Source organism: Cnephaeus nilssonii (assembly GCF_951640355.1).
Source record: "Cnephaeus nilssonii genome assembly, chromosome: 3".
Taxonomy (NCBI): Eukaryota; Metazoa; Chordata; class Mammalia; order Chiroptera; family Vespertilionidae; genus Cnephaeus; species Cnephaeus nilssonii.
Genome location: NC_137074.1, coordinates 65,481,668 through 65,508,812, shown reverse-complemented (window position 1 = coordinate 65,508,812; position 27,145 = coordinate 65,481,668). Strand labels below are relative to the sequence as shown.

Here is a 27,145-nt window from a genome sequence, read left to right as displayed (position 1 = left end):
GTGATGAGTAAGCGGGCCTGAAATCTACAACTTCACACGTTTTCTTCTTCCTTTGAGACGTAAGGGCCGCACAGCCAGGTGTGTCTTTTGACCCCTGGAAACCAGTGAACAGTCTCCCCACCGCGGCAAACAAGTCAAAGGCACGTCATCAAGGTGTGACTTGCACCTGGGGTACGGTTCCCCCACGGGACACCGCCTGCCCCCCAGCTCAGTACAGGCAGACCTCGGGACGGGAAGCAGAGACCAAAGCAGACTACAATTCCCAGCAGGCGTAGAGGGACGGGTCACGCACGCGCAGCCCAAACGCTAGGCACGAGGTCCTGCTGCGGGGCTTCTGGGAGAGAAACATGGCTGCGCCCAGGCTGCTGCCAGGCATGGGCAGGCTCATTGAGATGCCCGCAGCGCTGGGGCGCTGGAGCCGAGCTTACAGCAAGTCCCACGCCTTCAGGGAGGTCCTACAGCTGCCAAAAATGGAACTGACGAAGCTCGTGTTCCCGTTACAGGAACTCCAGCGGCATCTCCACCCTGACGCCAGGCCCGACCTTCTTCAACTGAGGATCTTTGACCCGTGCCTGGAGGACATCGGGAGGGCGGAGAGCTTCTTCACGGCCACCCCTCGGAACCGCATCCAGTACGTCAGCTCGGCTGTGCGCCTGGACCACGCCCCCGACCTCCCCCGCCCGGAGGTGAGAGCGCCGCTGCCAGCCAGTGGTGCAGGCTTGGGAAGGGGTTTTGTTGTCACCTAATTTTTTTAAAATATATTTTTATTGATTTTTTACAGAGAGGAAGAGAGAGGGATAGAGAGTTAGAAACATCGATGAGAGAGAAACATCGATCAGCTGCCTCTTGCACAACCCCTACTGGGGATGTGCCCGCAACCAAGGTACAAGCCCTTGACCGGAATCGAACCTGGGACCTTTTAGTCCACAGGCCGACGCTCTATCCACTGAGCCAAACCGGTTTCGGCTGTCACCTATTTCTTGTTCACAAAATGTGAGAGGTTTCCTAACTTTGTGGGAGCATATAACTATTTCAACTAAATAAGCAAGTCTAGTTTTAATTATTTCGGTAATGAATATTGAAGACTTTAACAGGTTTAAAAATCAAAATTTAAGTGTTCAAAAAATTATCCTTTTAATGTTTTCCTATTTAATTTGTTAACGTCAGAAACATTCAAACCTGTAAAGAGTTTCTGTGCGTTCATTTAAGCCAAACTGTGGAAAATCGCCGGAAAGCAGAATATCCATGTATTGGGATAATGCTCCAGAGAAAGGCAGTTTTCCACCTTGTTTTATACCAGGGGTCCTCAAACTTTTTAAACAGGGGGCCAGTTCACTGTCCCTCAGACGGTTGGAGGGCCGGACTATAGTTTTAAAAAAACTATGAACAAATTCCTATGCACACTGCACATACCTTATTTTGAAGTAAAAAAACAAAACGGCAAAAACACCCGCATGTGGCCCGCGGGCCGTAGTTTGAGGACGCCTGTTTTATACATTACAGTCTAAGGAGGAGACTTAAATGGGTTACCTGAAGTCCACTGGTGATAGATTAGGGAGGTGGGAGAAAGCAAAGCAGAGAAACCTCTGGGATTGGATGAAAAGCAAAGCGATAGACACATGCTTCTTTTACTTAGGTGGGTACCGGATAGCTAACAGTCAACAATTAACACACAATAACAACCAGGGAATTTGTATTCTCCTTCCTGGCACATTGGTTGTGCCCTGAGGAGGCAGGAAAAAAGGGAAGTTACAAGTTACCCTGACGTTCCAAAGGTATGTTATCTTAGATGCAAAAAGACAATAGACTCAGTTAAGGTCTAAGTTGATCTTTGTCAGGGATGACACCGGATTAGGTCATGACTATCCACCAAAAACTGCTTTCAACTTAGTTAAAGTTTAATTTCAGACCATCCTCTGTGGTTACTTTAGGTCTCTGAGTTTGCAAGACTGCCAGGCAGGCCTTCTCTGAGCGAGTCACGTTATCATATGGCCCTTTTTCATCCACAAATTGAAGTTATTTACTATTCTTTTTTAATAATTTTTTTTAAATTTTGATTTCAGAGAGGAAAGGAGAGGGAGAGAGAGATAGAAACATCAATGATGACAGAGAATCATTGATTGGCCACCTCCTGCATGCCCTCTTCTTCTAGGGATGGAGCCCACAACTGGGTCATGTGCCCTTGATCCTTCTGTCCCAAGACCAACGCTCTATCCACTGAGCCAAACCAGCTGGGGCCACACATTGAAGTTAGGAAACAAAGTGAAGAATATGAAAAGTATAAGCAAGTCTAGTTTTAATTATTTCGGTAATGAATATTGAAGACTTTAACAGGTTTAAAAATCAAAATTTAAGTGTTCAAAAAATTATCCTTTTAATGTTTTCCTATTTAATTTGTTAACGTCAGAAACATTCAAACCTGAATGTTGTGATCATTGTCAATATCTAATTTTCACTCAATCTAAATTTCCTATGTGTAAAAAAATGATACATAGATGGTAATAATGTCAATTTAAAAAATATTTTTTAATTGATTTCAGAGAGGAAGGGAGAGAGATACAAACATCAATGATGAGAGAGAGAAAAAATGATGAGAGAGAATCATTGAATAGCACTAAAGCTGCCTCCTGCATGCTCCACACTGGGGATCAGGCCTGTAACTGGGGGCACATGGGCCCAACTAGGACTCGAACTGTTATCTTCTGGTTCATAGGTCAATGCTAAACCACTGAGCCATGCCAGCTGGTGGCAATAATGCAGATTTTTTTTTAAAACAATTTTAGTGACATTCCATGATTGTGCATTTTATGCATATACTGCAGCTTAATAATATTTTGTTCTAAGTCTGGTAAAAGAAAGCTCAGATCTCTTTACATACAGTAAGTCTTCACTCACACAGTGATAGTGTCTTGGAAACTGAGACTTTAAGCAACATAACTATAACTGAAAGGTTTGCGACGCAGGAAACAAGACAGAGTCAGGCAATGAAAAGGGGGGGAGGTTTTAATCTTGCGCTCCCGGGGGAAACTCACCGGTCCGAGAGTGGGCCAGAGAAGTTCGCGCCAAAAAGGGGGCTTAGGTACTTCCTTTATACAGCTGTTTAGTGAGGGGAGGGTGGAGGGCATGAGAGTGTGGAATTCCTGCCTCGGGCAAGGGTCTGGGAAGGCTGGCAAGGGCCTGGGAAGGCTGGCAAGGGTCTGGGAAGGCGCCAGTTATCTTTGTCACCATCTGCCTTGCAGATGCTTGCATCGGCTCTGGACTTCCTCCCTGCCTCGACCTAACAATAGTGAAATCAATTTTACCAAAGGCTAATTAATACAAACAAGTGCTAAGTTTCTATGGCATATTTCTGGTCCCCAAAACATCACCTAATATCTAAATAAAGACCCAAACCACTTCTAATATTAAACATTGAAATAAAAGTGAACTATACATACATTTAAGAATGATTACTAAAAACAGGTAAGGTAATTATTTTCCAACCTGTTTATTCCAGTTCAGGGTAACTGCCAGAGCTTCTCCTGGCAGCTCAGGGTGCAAGGCAGGAACCAGCCCTGGACAGGATGCCATGCAGGGCTCACTCACACACACCCTCACTCACTCAGTGTGGCACACTGTAGACTCACTAATGTGCACATCTTACGGATGTGGGAGTACCCGGAGAAATCCCACACAAACATGGAGAAAACGTGCAAACTCCACAGTGAGTGAAGTGATTTTTTTTCTCTCATCAATTTTATAACAAAACAACCATGAAGGAATGGATGTTATTCAGGGACCTGCTGTATTTGTAGTAACTGCACAACTGCATTGAAAATGTTCTTCGAATATATTTAGAACTGCTGTAATTTAAGAACATATATATATCATTTAATGATTTTGAGATAGCATTGCTTTTAAATTATTGGACTTTCTGAGTATTTGTTTTTTAAAATTCAGTTTTATTAAAATTCAGTTTTATTATCTGTAGATTATCATTGGATTTAATCTGGCAGAGCATTTAAAATTTAAGCAGGATTCAGATTGATTCATTTTGAAGGACTGACCGCAGTTTTGCACAATATATAGCATCCCTGACCCCTGTCTACTAAATGCCATCTGATCATATTGATAATCAAAAATTTCCTCACAAATTTCCAAAACACGCCCTCATTTAGAACCACTGATTTAGTATTGTACCATGTTAGAAAGCAGAGCCATGTGGATTAATGGTTACTATCAGGAATATTTTGTTGCTTTCTACACTATAGAGCAGTGATTTTCAACCAGTGAACTACAAGAATTTTTAAAACATATAATAACTGACTAGTCAGGAGCACTGACCTCTTTTCCCTTAGATTCTCAAATTAAAAAATGACAACAGCCAACACAATAGCCATCTGGAGTGAATGAATCAAAATTATACTTTTTTTGGGGGGTCTGATTAGCAAAAAATAATATATATTTTTTGGTGTGTCACAGAATTTTAGTAATTACTTTATGTGTGCCCTGAGCTTACTATAGTATAGAGCACTAAAGGAGAAAAGCTTAATTAGAAGAAGAGATTTCAAGAGAAAGGAATAACCTCTTAATTACATTGTGCTCTGAAAGTTTGTGGGGAAATGTGGTTCTGTCTTCAAAAAGCTTTGTAAATATAGGTTGCTTAATAAATGTTGCAGATATTCTTGAGTAGCATAGTGTAATTAAAAGCACAGGTTCTGGATATAGATGTCTTGAATTCAAATTTCAACGCTTTCACTTTCTAGCTGTAAATTTTGGGCCAGTTATTTAACCTCTTTCTGCCTCATTTTATCATCTGTATTATGGTGAGGCAGGAGTGAAATAGCTTGACAGGTTTTTGCAGGTAATACATCATAATAAATTTATATATTAAGCTAATACTCAATTTTCTTTTTCTTCTTTAAAAAATTTTTATTGAATTTGTTGGGGTGACATCCTATATTATAAAAGCCTAATATGCTAATCAACCGAACGGCAGAAAGGAGGGTAGCCACCGGTGGTGGCAGGGCGATGGGGAACAGGGCTGGCTGCTCACTGGCCAGTGCTGTCCCCTGATAGGCCCACGGGTCACCTCCTGCAGAGGGAGGCCAGAATGTGGGGGGAGCAGGCCTAAGCCATCAGTTGGACATCCCCTGAGTGCTCTGTTCTGCGAGAGGGCACAGGCCAGGCTGAGGGACACCCCTAAGCGCACAAATTTTCATGCACCGGGCCTCTAGTTGGTTAATAAAATTATACAGGTTTCAGGTGTACAATTCTATAATATTAGAGGCCCAGTGCATGAATTTGTGCACAGGCCTGGCCGGCAATCAGGGCCAATCAGGGCCATCTCACCCAGTCCCAATTGGGACCTGCCGGCCAGGGGGAGGAACCGCGGGAGGTTGGCCAGCTGCGGGAGGTTGGCTGTGGGAGCGCACTGACCACCAGGGGGCAGCTCCTGCATTGAGCATCTGAGTGCACATCATAGCAACTGGTCGACCGGTTGTTTGGTCGTAATGTTCACTTAGGCTTTATATATATATATATATATATATATATATATATATATATATATATATATATCATCTGTATATTGTATTGTCTGTTCACTACCCAAAGTCCAGTCTCCTTCCATCACCATTTATCCTCCCTTTACCCTCTTCTAACTGCCCCTATTCCCCTTTCCCTCTGGTAATCACCACATTATTGTCTGTGTCTATGAGTTTGTTGTTTTGGTGTTTTTCTTTTGCTTAATTCCTTCACCTTTTTCACCCAGCTCCCCTTCTCTTTTCTTGTACAAGGTGTGTTTTATAGGCAGAAGCAATGTTGGAAAATCCTCTCTAATAAAGGCTTTGTTTTCATTGGCTCCAGAGGTTGAAGTCAGAGTCTCCAAAACCCCGGTATGTTGAAATTTCAAATCTGTCGGAACTATCTCTCAATTGATGAAGATGAATAAGTAATGTTGGAGGATACAAGAAATGATAATAGCCAAGTTCCTAGAAAAGTAATTTCTTTCAAACAAGTAGTAAAGTAAGAGATTTCATCAATGCCTTTGTATTTCTTTGAAGGAAAAGAAATATGTCTTGATTTATTTTAGTAGTCTTGCCAGTATCTTGAGGAAATCTTCCTTGGTCAAAATCTTTTCATTATTCTATACTAGAGGCCTGGTGCACAAATTCGTGCATGGGTGAGGTCCCTATGGGTAGCCTGCAGGGATTGGGCCTAAACCCATAATCCAACGCCACCTGCTGCTCCTGCTGATCCCAGCCCCACTGTGCCTACCGTGGGCCCACGCCCAATCAGTCCCGATAGGCAAAGGCTCATGCTGCCACAGCAGTGCTTGCCAGACATGAGCCCTGGGTCTGGCGCCCTCCCAAGGGGAGTGGCCTATGGGATCGGGCTGAAACCAGCTCTCCTACATCCGCCAAGGGGTCCCAGATTGCGAGAGGGCACAGGCCAGGCTGAGGGAACCCACGGGTGCACGATCTACCAAGGGAGGGCTCCAGGGTGTGTCCAGCCCATCTCACTCAGTTCCAATCAGCCAGACCCCAGCAGCAAACTAACCTACTGGTCAGAGCACTGCCCCCTGGTAGTCAGTGCATGTCATAGCAAGCACTTGAGCATTCTTAGCATATCATTAGCATACTAGAGGCCCGGTGCACGAAATTCGTGCACGGAGAGGGGTTGTCCCTCAGCCCAGCCTGTACCCTCGCCAATATGGGATCCCTCAAGGGATGTCCGACTGCCCGTTTAGGCTTGATCCCGGTGGGATCGGGCCTAAACGGGCAATCGGACATCCCTCTCACAATCCAGGGCTGCTGGCTCCCAACTGCTTGCCTGCCTGCCTTCTTGATTGCCCCTAACCGCTTCTGCCTGCCAGCCTGATCACCCCCTAACCACTCCGCTGCCAGCCTGTTTGCCCCCACCTTCCCTCCTCTGCCAGCCTGGTCACCCCTAACTGCCCTCTCCTGCAGGGTTGATCACCTCCAACTGCCCTCCCTTGCAGGCTTGGTCCCTCTCAACTGCCCTCCTTTGCAGGCCGGGTGCCTCCCAACTGCCCTCTCCTGCTGGCCATCTTGTGTCCACATGGGGGCAGGATCTTTGACCACATGGGGGCAGCTATATTGTGTGTTGCAGTGATGATCAATCTGCATATTACTCTTTTATTAGATAGGATAGAGGCCTGGTACAGGGGTGGGGGCCAGCTGGTTTGCCCTGAAGGGCGTCCCGGATCAGGTGGGGGTTCCCTTGGGGTGTGGGGCAGCCTGAGCGAGGGGCCTGTGGTGGTTTGCAGGTCGGCCACACCCCCTGGCAACCCAAGCGGAGGCCCTGGTATCTGGAATTTATTTTCCTTCTACAATTGAAACTTTGTAGCCTGGAGTAGAGCCAAGCCTGGGGCTCCCTCCGAGGCCAGCAGCCATTTGTGTTGGGGTTATAATTGAAACTTTGTTGCCTTAAGCAGGTGGGCCCGGCCAGGGTGTGCGGAAAGCTTTGCTTCCCCTGTTGCCGGTGGCAACCCTGGCCTGCTCTCTCAAGCTCCATTCTGCCACCATTTGTTTGAATTTGTTTACTTTTACTTTCTATAATTGAAACTTTGTAGCTTGAGTGGAGGCTTAGGCCTGGCAAGGGCAGGCGGAAAGCTTGGCTTCCTCTGTTACCTAGGAAACCTTGCTCTCTGTGGCTGTAGCCATCTTGGTTTGGGTTAATTTGCATACTCGCTCTGATTGGATGGTGGGTGTGGCTTGTGGGTGTGTCGGAGGTATGGTCAATTTGCATATTTGTCTATCATTAGATAGGATTACTCTTTCATTGGTTGTTTGGTTGTTCTGCTGTTCGTTCTATTTGCATAATACCCTTTTATTATATAGAACTAGAGGCCCAGGGCACAGATTCGTGCACCAGTGAGGTCCTGGGTGTGGCCTGCGGAAATCAGGCCAAAACCGGCAGTCCAACATCCCCCGAGAGATGTAGTAGTGCGCGAAGGGGCAGGCAGCCGGGGAAGAGCCCAAGTCTGGGCCGGGTGCCGCGCTGTTCCCGCTCATCCCACCCACGCTGTGCCTGCCACTGCCACTCAGTAGACTTGCTGCTGCTCCACTGTAGTCTCTGCGCGCCCGTCCTAGGGCAATACCAGTGCGCCCATGACTGAAAAGCGGCCACGGGCTCGCACCCAGTCAGTCCCAATGCTGGTCCCGATCCTAGTCCCGGTCCAGATGGGGGAGGGGCATGCAGGGGGAGTGTCCACGGGAGAGGCTTGCGCCGCCACCGCTGTGCTTTCCAGCTGTGAATCTGGCATCTGGCGCCTGTTGGTCAGCTAAGTGGCGCTTCCACTGTGGGAGTGCATTGACCACCAGGGGGCAGCTCCTGCATTGAGCATCTGCCCCTGCTGGTCAGTGCGCATCGTAGCAACTAGTCGACCAGTCAAACAGTTGCTTAGGCTTTTACTAGTATATATACAGATTTGCTTTAAAGAATGATCATCTTAGTTCTGCATTGATTTTAGAGGAAACAGTTGTAAAGTAGGTTTTTTTTCCCCCTCCTGTAATCTTTTATACTTTGCTAACTCATACATATACACCAATCAGACAAATCCCAGTCTACTCTGGGCCAAATTATGTGCTTATTATCCCAGCCAGTCTGCTGTAGTGTCCTACATGCTTTCTGTCATTTTCTAATTTCCTTCTCAATGATGCAGACTCTACCAATAGCTAAGCACTTCAGTACTTCCCCAAGTTCCTTTCACCTTACTATCTATCCATGGCAAAACATTCCCACCAACCCAGTGCTTACTGCCCTCTTTCTTTGCATTGGAACTCTTCCAAGAGACTTCACTAGTCCTCTCTTGCTTCTGATTTCTTCATAAAGTTGATTCTCTGGCTCTGTCACTGATGATTGTTGTCATTCGTTAATTCTCCTGCCCTTCCTCCTGCCCTGCCTCACCAGATAACCCAGCTAAACTCTCACTCACTTACAGGCAGGGTGTTTGGTTCATGCTATGAGAGGACAATGCAAGAAATGTATTTCTGACATTCCTCTTCTAAAATCATTTTCTTATTGATACACTAGAGGCCCCGTGCCCGAAATACATGCACAGGGGAGGGTGTCCCTCAGCCCAGCCTACACCCTCTCTAATCTAGGACCCCTCAGGGGATGTATGACTGCCCGTTTAGGCCCAATCCCATAGGGAATCGGGCCTAAACCGGCAGTCAGACATCCCACTCACAATCCAGGACTGCTGGCTCCCAACCACTCGCCTGCCTGCCAGCCTGATCACCTCCTAACCACTCCCCTGCCAGCCTGATCGACACTTAACTGCTCCCCTGCCGGCCCAATTGCCCCCAATTGCCCTCCCCTGCCGGCGATCGCCCCGAACTGCCCTCCCCTGATGGCCCGGTAACCCCCAACTTCCCTCCCCGGCCTGCCCAGTCACCCCCAACTGCCCTCCCCTGCTGGAGCGGTTGCCCCCAACTGCCCTCCTTTGTAGACCCAGTCCCCCCCAACTGCCCTCCCCTGCAGGCCTGGTCGCCCCCAACTACCCTCCCCTGCCGGCCATCTTATGGCGGTCATCTTTGACCACATGGGGGCAGCCATCTTTGACCACATGGGGGTAGCCATCTTGTATGAGGGTGTGAGGGTCAATTTGCATATTACCTCTTTATTATATAGTATTGTTGACTGGGAACCTAAGCACCATTTATAACACCTTTCGTCTGAAAATATTTGTTCTAAGTTCCAAACAATTGACTGTATTTATCTTAATCTTTCCTTTTCTGATTAATAAGTGTCCATAGAGATAAAATCTTGAATAATCTACTTATCATGACATCAATTTTAGTTGACAGATTTTTGATAGTGTTGTACATGCTTGTTAAAAAATGGTTTAATGAAAGCACTTAAACCCATCCAATGAAACATGCAAAACATGTTGATTTTAAGGAAGCATTAATCCTATATAATAAAAGACTAATATGCTAAGTGTCTGGCTGGCAGGTCAGCTGTTCAACCAATCAAAGTGTGATATGCTAATGATATGCTAAGGTCGCTCAACCGCTCACCATGACATGCACTGACCAACAGGGGGCAGAGAGTCGACCGGTCGACCAGTCACTATGATGTGCACTGACCACCAGAGGGCAGATGATCTGACTAGTAGGTTAACTTGCTGCTGGGGTCCAGCAGATTGGGACTGAGTATGACAGGCCAGACATGCCCTGGAGCCCTCCCACAGTCCTTCCCCGGCTGGCCAACCTCTCACATCCCTCCCTGGCCCCGATCGTGGGTGGGTGGGTGGGAGGTGATCAACCAAAGACCATCATATATATTAAAAGGCTAACATACAAATTGACTGAACAGAAGAATGACAGGTCACTATGACGTGCATTGACCACCAGTGGGCAGGCGCTCAATTGCAGGAGCTCCTCCCTGGTGGTTAGTGCACTCCCACAGGGGGAGCACCGCTCAGCCAGAAGCCCGGCTCACGAATGGCAAGCGCAGCCGTGGAGGTGGGAGCCCCTTCCACCTCCACGGCAGCGCTAAGGATGTCCGACTGACAGCTTAAGCCTGCTCCCCGGGGAGCGAGCTTAAGCCGGCAGTTGGACATCCCCTGAGGGCTCCCGGACTGCGAGAGGGCGTAGGCTGGGCTGAGGGACCCCTCTGAGTCCATAAACTTAGAGCACCAGGCCTCTAGTCCAGGTATAATAAACTATCAGGTTTTACATCTAGGTTTTATGGTTGTATGTAACAGTATTTAATTTAACCCGTGCCAAATTTATTTCTTATTAGAGATACATTACTCATCAGAGAATATTGACTAGTAGAGTCACACCAGGTTAACTTTTTTTACTGAGAACTAATGAAATAGGAAAGACTCCAAAATATTTTGCCTACATATTTCTAATATGGAATCTAAAGTTCTTCTTCAGTCATATATATTATCTTAAAATTATGAATTGGAGAGGAGGAATATCTAAGCATATCTCTAGCCACTTCTATCTTTTTAGTTTTATTTTTTTAATCCTTACCCAAGAAGTGAGGATATTTTTTCCATCGATCCTAGAGAGAGTGGAAGGGAGGAGAGAGAGAGAGAGAGAGAGAGAGAGAGAGAGAAAGAAAGAAACATCAGTGTGAGAGAGACACATCGATTGGTTGCATGGGGATCAGACCTGCAACATAGGTATGTACTCTTGACCCAGGAATTAAACCTGTGACCCTCCAGTGGGTAGGCTGATGCTCTAACCCAGTGGTCGGCAAACTGTGGCTCGTGAGCCACATGCAGCTTGCGAGCCGCGGTTTGCCGCTCTGTTGACTAATGAGTTTGCCGACCACTGTCATATACTACCCTTTACCTCTTTGCACACAATATGCCACAATTGCCTAATCCTCACAGCTTCCAACTACACAGTAACATTTAGTCTAGCAGTGGTCAGCAAATTCATTAGTCAACAGAGCCGCAGTTTGCTGACCACTGCTCTAACCAGCCAGGGCTTTATCTTCTTTTCCTGTTTAATTATAAGTGTAGCTGGGATTATTTACAGAATATTTATACATGTTAATAAATATGATTGAATAGAAAATATTTTGAGTTATAAAATATATACTGAACATATTTTAAGCAAGTTTTCACTTTTTTCTATTTATTTTATCAGGGTCACACAAAGAAAATGAATTTTTTCAAAGTTGGAAAATATTTTATATTGGTGGACATGCCAGGTTATGGCTATCGAGCACCTGAAGATTTTGTTGAAATGGTAGAGACCTATCTAAAAGAACGAAAGAAGTAAGGGGAAAAATGCTTTATAATAGTTATACATTTAAACCAAAAGCATATTTTTGGTAATAGAGCATTCTACACATGATGACCACTTTAGGTATCAGTTTTATCAAATGACTTTTAGAAAGTCTATTTTATTCTCATAATATACTGCAACACAACATTTACAACCAAGGTATTTACTGCATATTTGCTTTGTTTTTTTCCTGTAGGTTAGCTTAATCTGAAATTCAAGTGTTTTTCTAAATTGAGACTACAAATAGTACTTCAGCAGAGTTTATTAACGTTTTTATACCAAACTCTTAGATGGCTAATTTTGAAAATGAAAATTGTTGGTTAATGTGGTATTTACTAAATATAAACAAATTTTGTAAATTCTAATTGTTCTTAAAGTACTCCTTCGTAAATGTTGCCTTTTATGGTCTTCCTGGGTAGGCAAGTGTTTCAAGCTTTGCACATATATAGGAAAATTTATGTTAAACTTTTGAAGTATAAAGAAGTGTTAAGTATCTTTCTTGTTGTGGCTTTACACAGAAATTAATATGAGATATTTATACAAGGTATTTATACAAGTCTCTTTCTCCCACTAGAGTTCAGGCTTTTAGAGGAAAGGGCTTACTCACCTTTGTATCCAATTCCAAGTATAGAGTCATGTGCAATACATGCTACTGAAATAAATTAATATTTAGTGAATTTAGTTGACTACTGGACTGTAGGATGGACCTGGTGAACTGAGGATTCCTTTTGCCTAAAAAAGTTTTTAAATTTATATTGAAAATCAATCAAATGAAAATTTATTAGTATAGCTTGAGGGGCAGGGAGGGAGGAAGGAAGGAATTTTATATTGCCATTAATCTTTATTTCTGCATTCTTACAGTTTGCTGAGAACATTTTTGTTAGTGGATAGTGTTGCTGGAATTCAGAAAGAAGACAATATTGCCATAGAAATGTGTGAAGAGTTTGCATTACCTTATGTAGTAAGTATTTCTTTTGAATCATGGTTGCAATTAGAAATACATACCGGTTGTGTGTGTATGTGTGTGTGTGTGTGTGTCTGTCTGTCTTTTTAATGAATAAGTAAGTCTTGCCTCTTCAAGAGATAAAGGAGTACCTTTTGTATAATCTTTACCATTGTTAGCCATTAATAAAATAAATTCTGTACTACTTTTATTCTCCTTTCCTTTTCTCAACTTTAAGTTTTCAAAAGTATAGTCAAAGTAGTTTTTTAAAACTGTTTATTTAGTGCTCCTAGGTGTTTTTCTTTATGATACTGTTTTTGTTTTGTATTTTAATGGCAATGTGAATATTTGTCCAAAATGTTAGCAGCTCTTTAACAGCAGCTTGGCAGATAGTACTTAACAGTATGTAAATAAAACTGCAACTGAAAATTTGTTAAACTAATTTGGAATTTAAGAACCATTACAAGAACATAGCAGGCTCCAGCACACACAAGTAGGATTTTTATACTGTACTAGAGGCCTGGTGCATGAATTCATGCACTGGTGGCATCCAGCCGGCCTGACCTGATGGGGGCTGATCGGTCCAAGCCAGCAGAGGCGGGGGCAACTGGGGACCCAATCAGTCCATTTTTCTACTGCAGTACACGTCATAGCAACTGGTCGTTCTGGTTGTTCCACTCATTCTGTTGTTCTGGTTGCTTGGCTTTTATATATATAGATTCTTAAAGAAAATGGGATTTCTTCTGGGAAAATCTTACCAGTGTTCTATTAACCTACCTAATAAAAGAGTAATATGCAAATTGACCGCACCTTTGCTATGCCCGAGCCACGCCCACCAGCCAATCAGGGCGAGTATGCAAATTAACCCAACCAAGATGGCGGTTAATTTGCATACACTGAGGGAGGGAGGAGTGAAGGAAGCTGAAAGGCGGCTGCGCAGGCAGGGTGGGCGGCGGCGGCGGCTGGCGGGGCAGACGGGCTTATGGGGCGGGCGGCTGCGGCAGTGGGCGGTGGCAGTGGCGGAGGCGGAGGGTGGGATGGGCGGGGCGGGCCGGGCAGTGTGCACAGCAGCGGCTGCGTGCGGGGCCATGGCAACCGCGGCGGAGGTGGCGGCGGCGGTGGGCAGGGCTCACAGCAGCAGCTGAGGCGCACGTGGCCTTGGCCTCGGTGGCGGCAGGCGGGACGGGGCCGCCGTGGGCGCCGTGCACCACAGCAGCGGAGGCGGTGGGCGGGGCGCACAGCGGCAGCTGAGGCGCCCGTGGCCTTGGCAGCCTCAGAGGCAGCGGGTGCGGCGGGCAGGGTGGGGCGGGATGGGCGGGGCCGCCGCCTGCCCCGCCAGCCCCTCGGAAGCCCTGTACTTGCAGGAATCTTCCTGCAACGGGCTCCTAGTTTGTTTTATAATAAAGTACTGATTAGTAGGTTGGTATACACATTCATTTTGCTTTGTGAGATTTACAAATAAAGTAGCACTCTTAAATTTCCTAAGGAAAAGTGAAGAACCCATTGGCTAAAATTTGGTTTTAAAAAATAGTGAGAAAACTATTAAATTTTTTTTAAAATATATTTTATTGATTTTTTACAGAGAGGAAGGGAGAGGGATAGAGAACTAGAAACATTGATGAGAGGGAAACATCGACCAGCTGCCTCCTGCACACCCCCACCGGGGATGTGCCCGCACCCAGGTTCATGCCCTTGACCAGAATTGATCGAACCTGGGACCTTTTAGTCCACAGGCCAATGCTCTTTCCACCGAGCCAAACCGGTTTCGGCGAAAACTACTAAAATTTGTCATTGGAGTTTAATGCAAGACAAACTGTTAGTAGTCAGCAACTGTTTTGTATTGTTATAGTCATGGAATTCTTCGGGTTTGCAAAGCCCTTTGAAACAAAGGAGCCAAAGTATTTGAGGAGCCAAAGGATTGATAAACTTAGTCTACAAAGTAAAAATGCCTAAGTAATGCCAAACTGGGTTTTTTTAAGTGATAATATTCCTGATTTGGTATCATAGGTATCAGTTTATGAAATCATATATTTTATTCAGTTTTAACTTTAAGGAAATATAACTTTCCTTTTTTAAAAAGAGTTTGTACTAGAGAAATTATGTTTCCTTTTAAATATCAGCATTTGGAAAAAAAATAAACCAAGATGGTGGCATAGGTAAACACCTGAACTTGCTGCCTCGCACAGCCACTTTAAAACTACAACTAAAAGACAAAACAGACATCATCCAGAACCACAGGAAGGCTGGCTAAGTGGAAATTCTACAGCTAGAAGGGAAGAGAAAAGCACACTGAGACTCAGAGGAACTGCGGAAGTAAAGTGCAGAGGTATGGAGGTGCACGCGCACAGAGAGGGCTGGCAACTGAGTATGCGGCTGTCTTTTTCAAGCGGGAGGGAGACACAAGCTCCTGACTGCTCTGAACTCCAGTTCCGGGTGAGACTCTGGGGACCCAGACTCATACGGGGAGAAACTGGACTGTCTGGCAGCGCGTGAAACTCCAGGGTGGCTTTCTCTCAGAGGTCATTGCAGCGATTACCAAGGGACACTGAGACCCAAGGGCCTCTTTGGGCAGGGCTGACGGGAAGCCATTGCTGTTTGCTCTGCCCTGAGACTCTGCCCCATCCAAGCTGTGTGCAGAGGCTTTTGCATGTAAATGGCTTGGTCCTTTGAAATCTAAACTTACCTAACAAACTGCAGCTGAGTCAGTGAGACCCAGAACATCCAAAAGAAGGCCCAAGGCCCCACAGCAGCTTACATTGCTTCACAGCTGGGCCTCATCTGGGCACCTCCAAAACCCAAACAAAGAAGAGGAATCTGCAGATCTCTCTGTAGCTCCTGCTGGATGGCCTCAGGCAGAAGCTAAATTAGCACCTCCTTGGAGATCCAAGAGCCAGTGTACCAAGGGGTCAGAGTAGGACCATCCAGATTACAACTCCTCAGATGCATAAGGGACACACTCAGGGGGCAGACTCAGTGAGCACCAAAGCCCCCTGAACCAAGTCTTGCCTCATAAGGGTGTCTCCAGCACAGAAGTTCTACCATCATAGACACAGCTGATCCTCACAGCCAATTGGCCTGGAGGTCAATTCCCCGCCAGTGATACCAACAACAATCAAGGCTTAACTACAACAAGACTGTGCACAGAGCCCACCAAGGGGTGCACCAAGAGTATCAACCTCAGGTAACTGGGGAGGCTGAGCCACTGGGCCCTATAGGACATCTAGCACACAAAGCCACTCTATCAACTCAGAGAAGCAGCCAAAATGCGGAGACAAAGAAACAGGTCACAAATGAAAGAAATAGAGGGCCAAAACCGGTTTGGCTCAGTGGATAGAGCGTCGGCCTGTGGACTCAAGGGTCCCAGGTTCGATTCCGGTCAAGGACATGTACCTTGGTTGCGGGCACATCCCCAGTAGGGGGTGTGCAAGAGGCAGCTGATCGATGTTTCTCTCTCATCGATGTTTCTAACTCTCTATCCCTCTCTCTTCCTCTCTGTAAAATATCAATAAAATATATTAAAAAAAAAAAGAAATAGAGGAAAGCAAACTACTGAATATAGAGTTCAAAACCACGGTTATAAGGTTTTTCAAGAATTTTCTAGAAAAGCCCAATAAATTTAGTGAGACCCTCGAGGATATGGAAAAGGACCAACTAGAAATTAAGCATACACTGACTGAAATAAAAAATAATATACAGAGATCCAACAGCAGACTAGAGGAACACAAGAATCAAGTCAAAGATTTGAAATACAAAGACGCAAAAAACACCCAACCGGAAAAGAAAAAAGAATCCAAAAATATGAAGATAGTGTAAGGAGCCTCTGGGACAACTTCAAGCGTACCAACATCAGAATTTTGGGGGTGCCAGAAGAAGAGAGAGAGCAAGATACTGAAAACCTATTTGAAGAAATAATGACAGAAAACTTCCCCCACCTGGTGAAAGAAGTAGACTTACATGTTCAGGAAGCGCAGAGAACCCCAAACAAAAGGAATCCAAAGAGGACCACACCAAGACACATCATAATTAAAATGCCAAGAGCAAAAGACAAAGAATATTAAAAGCAGCAAGAGAAAAACAGTTAGTTACCTACAAGGGAGCACCCATACGATTGTCAGCTGATTTCTCAACAGAAACTATGCAGGCCAGACGGGAGTGGCAAGAAATATTCAAAGTGATGAATAGCAAGAACCTACAACCATGATTACTCTACCCAGCAAAGCTATGATTCAGAATTGAAGGTCAGATAAAGAGCTTCACAGATAAGAAGAAACTAAAGGAGTTCATCACCATCAAACCAGTATTATATAAGAGGAAGAAGAAAAAGGTAAAGATAAAAATTATGAACAACAAATACAAATATATCAACAAGTGAATCTAAAAATCAAGTGAATAAAAAATCTGATGAACAGAATAATCTGGTGAATATAATAGAATCAGGGGCATAAAAGGGAGTGGACTGACAATCCTCGGGGGGAAAGGGGTGTGGGGGGTGCGGGAAGAGACTGGACAAAAATCATACACCTATGGATGAGGACAGTGGGGGGTGTGGGGTAAGGGCATGGGGTGGGGTGGGAACCAGGTGAGGGGAGCTATGGAGGGAAAAAAGAGGAACAACTAATAATCTGAACAATAAAGATTAAAATAATAATAAAATAAAAGATTAAATAAAAATAAATAAATAAATATCAGTATTTGCCTTTATAAGGAAAGACTCCAATTTGGCGGATTTCACAGGTCATTAGAAACCACACACTTTTTGCTTCTCACTCCCTCTGCCAATTTACATTTTATAACTGAAAAGTATGAATGATGGGTCAAGAAATTTAATGTTATAGAAATTCCCCAAGAAAATCTGATAGATCAAGGTTTTACTTTTTTTTTTTTTTTTAATATATTTTATTGATTTTTTACAGAGAGGAAGAGAGAGGGATAGAGGGTTAGAAACATCGATGAGAGAGAGAAACATCGATCAGCTGCCTCCTGCACACCTCCTACTGGGGATGTGCCCGCAACCAAGGTACATGCCCTTGACCGGAATAGAACCTGGGACCCTTCAGTCCGCAGGCCGACGCTCTATCCACTGAGGCAAACCAGTTAGGGCAAGGTTTTACTTTTTAATTGATTTTATAATCTGCCATGCCTTGGCCTTACCTCTGGTATGTAACTGTCTTTGAATAAGTAAATTATTCAATGTTATTACTTACTAGTAAGCCTAGTAAGTTCTGGGCTTACCTGGAATGTAATTATATAAAACTTGGAATAGTGGATACAACCTACAAATAGCTGGATTTCTAATTTTTCCTTTAGGTTACATGTGAGATGGAACCATTTTGTATGTCAAAAATGATTATAAGTTGCCAATTTTATATGAATCAACCCAACCCAATAATACTAACATATATCTTTGATCACAGATACAGAGTGACGATATGAAACATTTGGTTTATGGTAGTTGCAAATATGGCTTCAGGGTCCTTTTCACTGGTTTTGAATTCAAGTAGTATAGTCCTGTGTAGTTAAAGCACCACTAAATAGCAAGCACATAGTGTATGCTTTATAGGTTGCAACATTAACTCATTTAGTCGTTTGTTTTTTGCAGATGGTTTTAACAAAAATTGACAAATCTTCCACGGGACTTCTTTTAAAACAAGTGCTTGAGATCCAGAAATTTGTTGACACTAAAACGCAAGGATGTTTTCCTCAGTTGTTTCCTGTAAGGTAAGAGTTGAATTGTTTTTATAGCTTTATAGACTGTCAACTTTTAGTATTAAATCAGTGTTGCTTGTCATTTCTCAGCCTTTTGACTAAAATTAGGAAAGTTTGGAAGACTATGTACTTAGCCAAGATTTATTGGTACAACCCATCAGTGCTTTTATTTTTTCCTTCCCTCTGTTTCTTCCTTCAGCAAGTTTTGCTGTATATTCCTTGTAGGCATTTTCATTCTCTTTCTTCCTCAGCCTAGCTCAACCCTGTACCACAGCAGAAGTGAAAACTTTTACTTTTTAAAAAATTATTATTTTTTTAATATACATTTTTTTATTTCAGAGAGGAAGGGAGAGATAGAAACATTAATGATGAAAGAGAATCATTGATTGGCTGCCTCCTGCACACCCCCTTCTGGGGACCGAGCCCGCAACCCGGGCATGTGTTGCAGGAATTGACTGGAATTGAACCTGGGACCCTTCAGTCTGCGGGCCGACGATCTATCCACTGAGCCAAACTAGCTACAGCAAAACTTTTTCCTTTTTAGAATCAGCTAAACAACCATTATAATAAAGATACTACCATCCCTTTCTTAGTTCCAAAGAAAAACAACTTATCTTTATGGTAGAAAACTCATTTAGGCTATGAGGGATAAAAATATTCCTTTAAAAGGACCATATATAAAGAAGAAATGCTTCATATAAGTTAGAATTAAGTATTGGTAGCAGAAGGAGTGGTTATTTCCTGAGCTGGCAGTTTTTGAGATATTAGATGTAGTTTAGCAATGAAACATGAGTTTGTAGTTTCAGTGTTTACCGTGGGCACAGTAACCTGTACTGTTGCAGAGACACAGTCCCCTCCCCTATAAGTAAGAAAATCCTACTCTTCTTTGTGAAAGACACTGTGAGAGTCGCTTTAAGAAAATAATGAAACCAAGTAACAGTTACATGTGGACCTGTCCTTTACGCAGTCATTCTACTGCCTACCAATGCAAATCACATTTAAATTGTTTGTAATTATGAACATGCCTGTCAAAATCCTTCTTCATTCATTCCGACAAAATGCTCTTCTCCCTTTACTTAATTTTGAGTATTTATCTAGTTCATTTGTCTATGTTTCATACATACAATGAAACTCTTAGGGGCAGGAATGAAATCCTAATTCTTCTTAGAGCCCTGAGCATTATCATAGAAAAATAGTAACTATCAATAATAATAAAAGCATAATATGCTAATTAGACCGGATGACCTTCTGGATGAAGCCAGGGCTGCGAGGGAAGCCCCGGTCCTGGGTGCCAGAGGGAAGCCGGTGCCGGCAGTCAGGGGGAAAGAAGGCCTACTCTTGCATGAATTTCGTGCATCAGGCCTCTAGTTTAATAATAAGGAAGTGATACTTCAGCTAAAATGGCAACATAAACATAAAATGAGCAAATTATGCCTAATAGCAGCATTTTTTAAAAAAAATTAGTTGACTGGAAGCTGAGTTTGAATTAACATAATGGGGCTAGGGAAAAACTGACAGTTTTTTGTTTTTTAACTACATTAACAGGATCATACTGTTTAAAACAAGGGAATGATCAAGCAGTAATCCCACACTGCCATGAGCTCTATGCCACCAGACTAATCAAATAAGATTGTGGCTGTACTTAAGAACAGTTAGCACTATCTGAAAACTGATGGTCTTGGGAGGTTATATAACACTAGATCATTCAAAACACTTAATTGATCCTCACAGTAAGCATTCCTATTTCACAGTTACAAGTCAGAGAAGTGAAGTGAGTTCAGAGAGGTATTGGCTATAATAAAACGAACATAAGCCTTAGAGTGAGGCCATAGGTTTGCATGGTTCCTATATTTCTATGCTGTAGATTTTAAAGCAATTTATTTCATTTTGAGTCTTTTTTCACTAGTAATAATGTGGTTAAAAGTATCAAAATGTATTGTGACCTAGTACACAAAATATAATAAATGTTAGTTTCCTTCCTTGCCAAAGGTTAGTCAGCAAATGGCAGGGTCAGGCCAACAACCCAAAATATCAGATTCCCTAGTACTTTTTAGGGGAATTCCCTTCTTGGGTTTTTTTTGTGTTTTTTTTTTTAATTTGATTTTAGAGAGAGGAAGGGAAGGAGAGAGAAACATTGATGTGAGAGAGAAACATGGATCGGTTGGCTCCCATATGTGCCCCGACCTGGGATTGAACCCACATCTCATAATGTGCCCTGACCGGGAATCGAACCTGCTACCTCTTGGTGTATTGGGATGACATTCCAACTAACTGAGCCATACCAGCCAGGGCAGAAGTTCTCCTCTTTAGATATGCCAGCATTCACTGCTGCATAACCCTGGAATGACTGCTGCCCCGGTACTACTCACCGTACGTGACCAAGACACTATAGAAGCCACACAGCACTTAAAGTCCAAGAATTGAGACACAGGAGCCCGCTGACTTTCAGGTACGTCCGTGTTCACTATACCACAGTGACCACATAAAGGGAATTGACAGGCTGTACTCCATCGTTTTCTAAACCCAATTTAGAAAGCAGAGTTAAATATAATCCTTGCTTTTACTAGGATGACCAAATCCCAGTTCATCCCTCCAGATGGATATTGGCCTCATCAAAGAATAATTATTATAAAATAAGTTAGATTTTATTTCTTTCTCTTCCTGTATGACCTTGATAGGAGAAAGGTGGAAATGTGAGTAGACATGTAATCCAGAGAGGTTTGGCCTTTAAGCCTCAAGTCCAAAGTTAAGTTCTAACCTTCATGTCTGAACTCTGCCCCAGCTGAGTGGAGAAGTATAAATGGTAAAAGGCTCCTAAAGATTGATGCTAGGGTCAGTCTATTGTTATAAATGGTATAGAAGGAATATGTAAATAGGCACAGTGTGATGGCTTCTGTGGTTTTCTATGTAGTTAAATTCCAAGTAAATGAGAACTGATTGTAATGACAAAGAAAATCCTATGAGTTGACAGAAACGTTGCAAATGATTTCAAGGTGTCATAGTTAGTGTGTGGACTATCTAACTTGTATTTCTCCTTTAAACTATATATGTATAACTCCATTTATAATCCAAGAATTATTATGGACTATTCTCAAGCAGGCAAGTTTGGTCAAAAAGTCCAAAATGCTGTACTTTATCAAGAAGGGAATTAGAAATGCAAGAGAAAAGAGTTTACCTATTTTATATACAGGTATACACCATACCTATATCCATAAAAGTCATAATGTATCCATAAATGTCCACATATCCTGAGGAACCAAGTAGTCACTTTAATGCTGACACATGGATGAATGGATATGGATGGATATACTAAGATAGATAAATAACAGATACAATAATGGTTATGATAGTTTTTTAAAAATCATGAGAAAAGGTCTAAATTATCAGGGTGATTGCATCTTGTCATAAAAAGAATAAACTAAAAGATCAAACAGTTTAGTGTGGGAAATAAGAAGCAAAATGGTAGATATTCCAGTGGCATTTTTCACTGAAATAGAACAAACAACTCTAAAATTTGTACAGAATCACAAAAGACCCTGAATAGCCAAAGCAATCTTGAGAAAGAAAAAAAAAAGCTGGAGGCAATAATACTCCCTGACTTCACACTCTGTTACAAAGCTGTAGTAATCAAAACAGTATGGTATTGGCATAAAAACAAACACAAAGATCAACAGAACAGAATAGGGAGTCTAGAAATAAGACCATGCATAATGGTCAATTAATTTACAACGAAAGAACCAGGAATATACCATGGGGAAATGACAGTCTCTTCAATAAACGGTGTTAGAAAATTGAACAGCCACATGCAAAAGAATGAAATTAAACTACTATATACTATACACAAAAATTAACTCAAAATAGATTGAAGACTTGAATGTAATATCTGAAACCATAAACTCTTAGGAGAAAATATAGGCAGTAAGTTCCTTAACATTGGTCTTGGTGATAATTTGTTGGATCTGATTCCAAAAACAAAAATAAACTAGTAGGACTACAGCAAACTAAAAAGCTTCTACAAAGCAAAGGAAATCATCAACAAAATGAAAAGGCTACCTAACTGGGAGAAAATATTTATAAGTCATATATCTGATAAGGGATTAATATCCCAAAATGCACAAAGAACTCATACAACTCAATAGCAAAAAAATAAATAAAAAATAAAATTTAAAAATGGGCAGAGGATCTGAAGAGACATTTTTCCAAAGAAGATGTACAGACAGCTAACAAATACATGAAAATATGCTGAACATCACTATTCACCAGGAAATGCAAATCAAAACCACAATGAGATATCACCTCCTGCCTGTTAGAATGGCTGTTATCAAGTATAAAGGGAACTCTTGTGCACTGTTGGTGGGAATGTAAATTTGCACTGCCATTATGGAAAACAGTGTGGAGGTTCCTCAAAAAATTAAAAATAGAACCACCATTTGTTCTAGCAATTCCACTTCTGGATATTTATTCAGTGAACATGAAAACATATTCGAAAAGATATATGTACCCCCATGTTCACTGCAACATTTTTTCAATAGCCAGGATATGGAAGCAACCTAAGTGTCAGTGGATGAATAAAGATGAAGTGGTTTAATACACAGTGGAATACTTTTTGGCCAGAAAAAAGAATGAAATCTTGCCCGTTTGTGACAACATGGATGAACCTTGAAGGCATGCTAAGTGAAATAGTGAGACAAACACCATATGATGTCCTTTATATGTGGAATTTAAACAACAAAAACCAAGCTCCTAGATAACAGTGAAGAGATTAGTGGTTGCCAGAGGTGGGGGATGGGTGGTGGGAGAAATGAATGAAGGGGGTCAAAAGGTACAAGCTTCCAGTTGTAAAATAAGTCCTAGATGTAATATACAGCATGGTGACTATAAATAATACTGTATTGCATATTTCAAAGTTACTGAGAGCAGATCTTAAAAGTCCTCATCACAAGAAAATAAATTTTGCCCTAACCGGTTTGGCTCAGGGGATAGAGCGTCGGCCTGCGGACTCAAGGGTCCCAAGTTCGATTCCGGACAAGGGCATGTACCTTGGTTGCGGGCACATCCCCAGTGCGGGGAGGGGGGGTGCAGGAGGCAGCTGATTGATGTTTCTCTCTCATCAATGTTTCTAAATCTCTCTCCCTCTCCCTTCCTCTCTGTAAAAAATCAATAAAATCTATTTTAAAAAAATAAAATAAATAAATTTTGTAATTATGTATAGTGATGGATGTTAACTAGACTTATTGTGATCATTTTGTAGTATATACAGTACTAAATCTTTATGTTATACATCTGAAACTAATATAATGTTATATGTCAATTGTCTTCCATATAGAAAAATAGAAACAACTTTTAGTCTGGCAAATAAAAAACAAAATAGTAGATAATGGTGACATTTTTAGAATCATGAAGGTAAGAGATCAGATAGTGTGGAGTACTAGATTTAGAGACTCAGGAAGAGTAAAGGCCAATTTAAGATGTTCTTTTTCATACATGAAACTCAGTTTGTAAACAGTTTTTTTAAGTTAGATGAATTCAGATCTGTTACTACCTCTGAAGTAAGGAAAAAAATGATTTTTCTTTTCTTTTCACAGTGCTGTGACCTATTCTGGAATCCATCTGTTGAGATGCTTTATAGCAACTATAACAGGAAATCTTAAGATGAATTAATGGCATCTAACTTTGCTGAAGACTCAACATTTTTTATGCCAACTGGAGTTATACACAAGCATTTCAACATTGTTTTAAATGTTGCATATCTGTAATTTGCAGAGGATCAGTTCACCTTTAAAACCTACATCTTCTCAAAGCAAGAATGAATTTGTGCCTGGGGGAAGAAGGGTTTATAAATGATTGAATTAGGCAGTTCATTAGAACAGATAATAGCAGTTTTTCCTATTTTAACAAACTGACAAACAAGAGCAACATATAGAAGTCCATAATATGAAAACCTATTTACTACTGTGTAGAGCAGGGGTCCTCAAACTTTTTAAACAGGGGCCAGTTCACTGTCCCTCAGACCATTGGAGGGCCGGACTATAGTTTAAAAAAAAACTATGAACAAATTCCTATGCACATGCACATATCTTATTTTGAAGTAAAAAAACAAAACGGCAAAAACACCCGCATGTGGCCCGTGGGCCGTAGTTTGAGGACGCCTGGTGTAGAGAAAGGTTTGCCATGTTATTTATTGGGCTTTGTCTTTTAAAGAATGTCTATTATGTATATACTAGGGGCCCAGTGCACGAATTCATGCACCTTGAAAGGAACTGTGGGCTGCGAAGCTCCAGTAGGCACAGAGGCAAGTCTCAGCCCATCCTCTGTGCCCCTGCCCGGCCCCTCCCACCGTGGCCCCCAGGCCCCTGTCTGCTGGCAGCCCTGCTCCTGTCACTGCCACTCCCATGCACTGATGATGCTGGCCCTGCTCGCACCCGCTGACAATGTGGAGCTATTGGGGCCAGCACCAGCAGTGAGTGCAAGCGCCAGGCAGGACCGCGGCGCGTGGCAGCAAAGAATTTTCAGTAACCGCCGGAACCGGTTTGGCTCAGTGGATAGAGCATCGGCCTGTGGACTGAAAGGTCCCAGGTTCGGTTCCGGTCAAGGGCATGTACCTTGGTTGCAGGCACACCCCCAGTAGGGGGTGTGCAGGAGGCAGCTGATCGATGTTTCTCTCTCATCGATGTTTCTAACTCTCTATCCCTCTCTCTTCCTCTCTGTCAAAAATCAATAAAATATATTTAAAAAAAAAAAAAGAATTTTCAGTAACCACCAGAGGCTCACCCCGATGACAGCAACCAGCGCCCCACCTTGGTTTGGCGCCCCCACTCACCTGCTCCACCATCCCGCCGCAGCCAACGCCCACCATGTTCCACGCACACCCCCTGGTGGCCGGCGCACATCATAGCGACCAGTTGTTCCACTGTTTGGTCTATTTGCATATTAGGGTTTTATATATATATTTTTTTAAATATTAAAATAGAGTAAGTAAAAAAAGGAGTTCTTTTCTGTTAAGCAAGCCCTGATAGGCAGGGTAAAGAAAAATGCTCCTATGTATGCCTATAATTTATCTTTTTCTGAGTCCTTATTTGAATATTGAAAAAAAACAACTATTGATAAAATTTCAGTGGGTCCATGGTAGAAACAACCAATAAAGAGGCTGGGATCAGTCACCTTCAGGTGAACATGGGATTCAGAATCAGAAGACTAGAATTCAAGTTCTAGTTCTGTTATTTTTTACATGTTGGACCTTACGCTAATTACTTCATTTCTCTGAGCTTCATTTGTAACTTGAACCTCACAAGCTATTAAGATTAAAGTGGCATTTATTATATGGGAAAAGGACGTCTGCATATTCTGCATGTTTGTAAAGGGAAACCAACCCAAGAATACAGCAAAATGTACAGGTCTATTTATCACAGATAATATCTTCTCATGGAGGAAGTAACACTCTAGTGAAAGACAAAAAAAAAAACAGACATTTAACTGAGAAAACTGATTTGCAAAGGGTGAGAACAAAGTCGATAGGACTGTTTAGAAACAGTATATTTAAGATTCAGAATGGAAAAATAAAGCCTTTGAACTAAAGTTAATGGAAAAGATTTTTATTAAGATACTACTCACCTATTCATGTAAGTGGCTTAGCTTTTCAAAGTGAGGCTGAATATTAGGAGGTTATAGCAATAGCATGGGATAAAAAATTAAGGCTGTAAAACAATTTTGTGGCTTTTTTAGAAAATTCAATTCTGAATGTATTTTCAGTTTATAGTTGATAGCACTGGTCTGTCCTAACCAGCAGAGTTTTATTAACCCTTTGCACTCACTTGCTTTTTTCTCGATTCCTTTATTCTACTCGGGATTTAATTATTTAAATACCCCAGATTTTACAAAGCGCGGCAGTAGATTAAAAAACTGGAGTTTCTTTTCATACAAACTTATTTATTTGGATTTTTTTTATATTTCAAATTATTGATACATTCAAAGAGTAATTTGCACTCGACATCTGAGTGCAAAAGGTTAAAAAGGGGAGGGAGAGAAGGGCTTGTTACACAGGCATTGCAAAGTAAATTATGTGACAATAGAACCATCTTTCTATCTGCGTGTTACTTTACTGCTTGTCGTAGCTTTGGTTCTCCTCAAAGCGTAGCCCAAGATTTGCATGCAGTTTCTTTAGGAAGTGATCCCAGGGAACGGGTGATGGAGAAGTGAAACAGAAGGAAGGAAAGCTAACCAAGGATGGATTGAGTTGGATACCACATAAGCACTAGTGCTTGATCTTGACTTTCTGAGAAGCCTTATGAAATACTAGAGGCCCGATGCACGAAGATTCATGCAAGACTGGGCCTTCCTTCCCCTGGCTGCCAGCACTGCCTTCACTCCGGCCGGAGCTGCCTTTTCACTCTGGCCCGGAGATGCCTTTCCGCCTTCCCATGCTGCCCAGAGGAACAGAACAGCTAGGGGCGGTGCAGAATGCCTGCGTCATTGCCATGTTGACGACACAAGCGTCCTGCCCTGCCCCCGGCCACTCAGCACCAGTGTATGCAAATTAACCCGCCATCTTTGTTGGGTTAATTTGCATACTTGTTGGCTGGGCGTCGCAAAGGTATGGTCAATTTGCATATTACGCTTTTATTAGTGTAGATGCCTCTGAATTGTCCTTAAAGGGGGAGGATGACCCACACCTCTTCCGAGTTGTACACCAAGGGCCAAGCAGTTTCTGCAGCTTGTCAGAAGCCAAGAGGCAAGAAGT

General features: G+C 42.6%; 1 protein-coding gene across 2 annotated transcripts; it reads left to right on the top strand.

Annotated features, from left to right (window-relative positions):
• Positions 1–25,338, top strand: GTPBP8 (GTP binding protein 8). 2 transcript variants are annotated; one of them, XM_079766472.1, is made up of 6 exons: positions 1–686; positions 5,778–5,876; positions 11,619–11,749; positions 12,621–12,720; positions 18,302–18,420; positions 23,994–25,338. In XM_079766472.1, the coding sequence occupies exons 1-6, from the start codon at positions 348–350 to the stop codon at positions 24,067–24,069; spliced, it is 864 nt and encodes a 287-aa protein (XP_079622598.1). In that variant the 5' UTR covers positions 1–347; the 3' UTR covers positions 24,070–25,338. The 2 variants fall into 2 exon arrangements, with proteins under 2 accessions (XP_079622598.1, XP_079622599.1); XM_079766473.1 differs by lacking the exon at positions 5,778–5,876.
• The last annotated feature ends 1,807 nt before the right edge of the window (positions 25,339–27,145 follow it).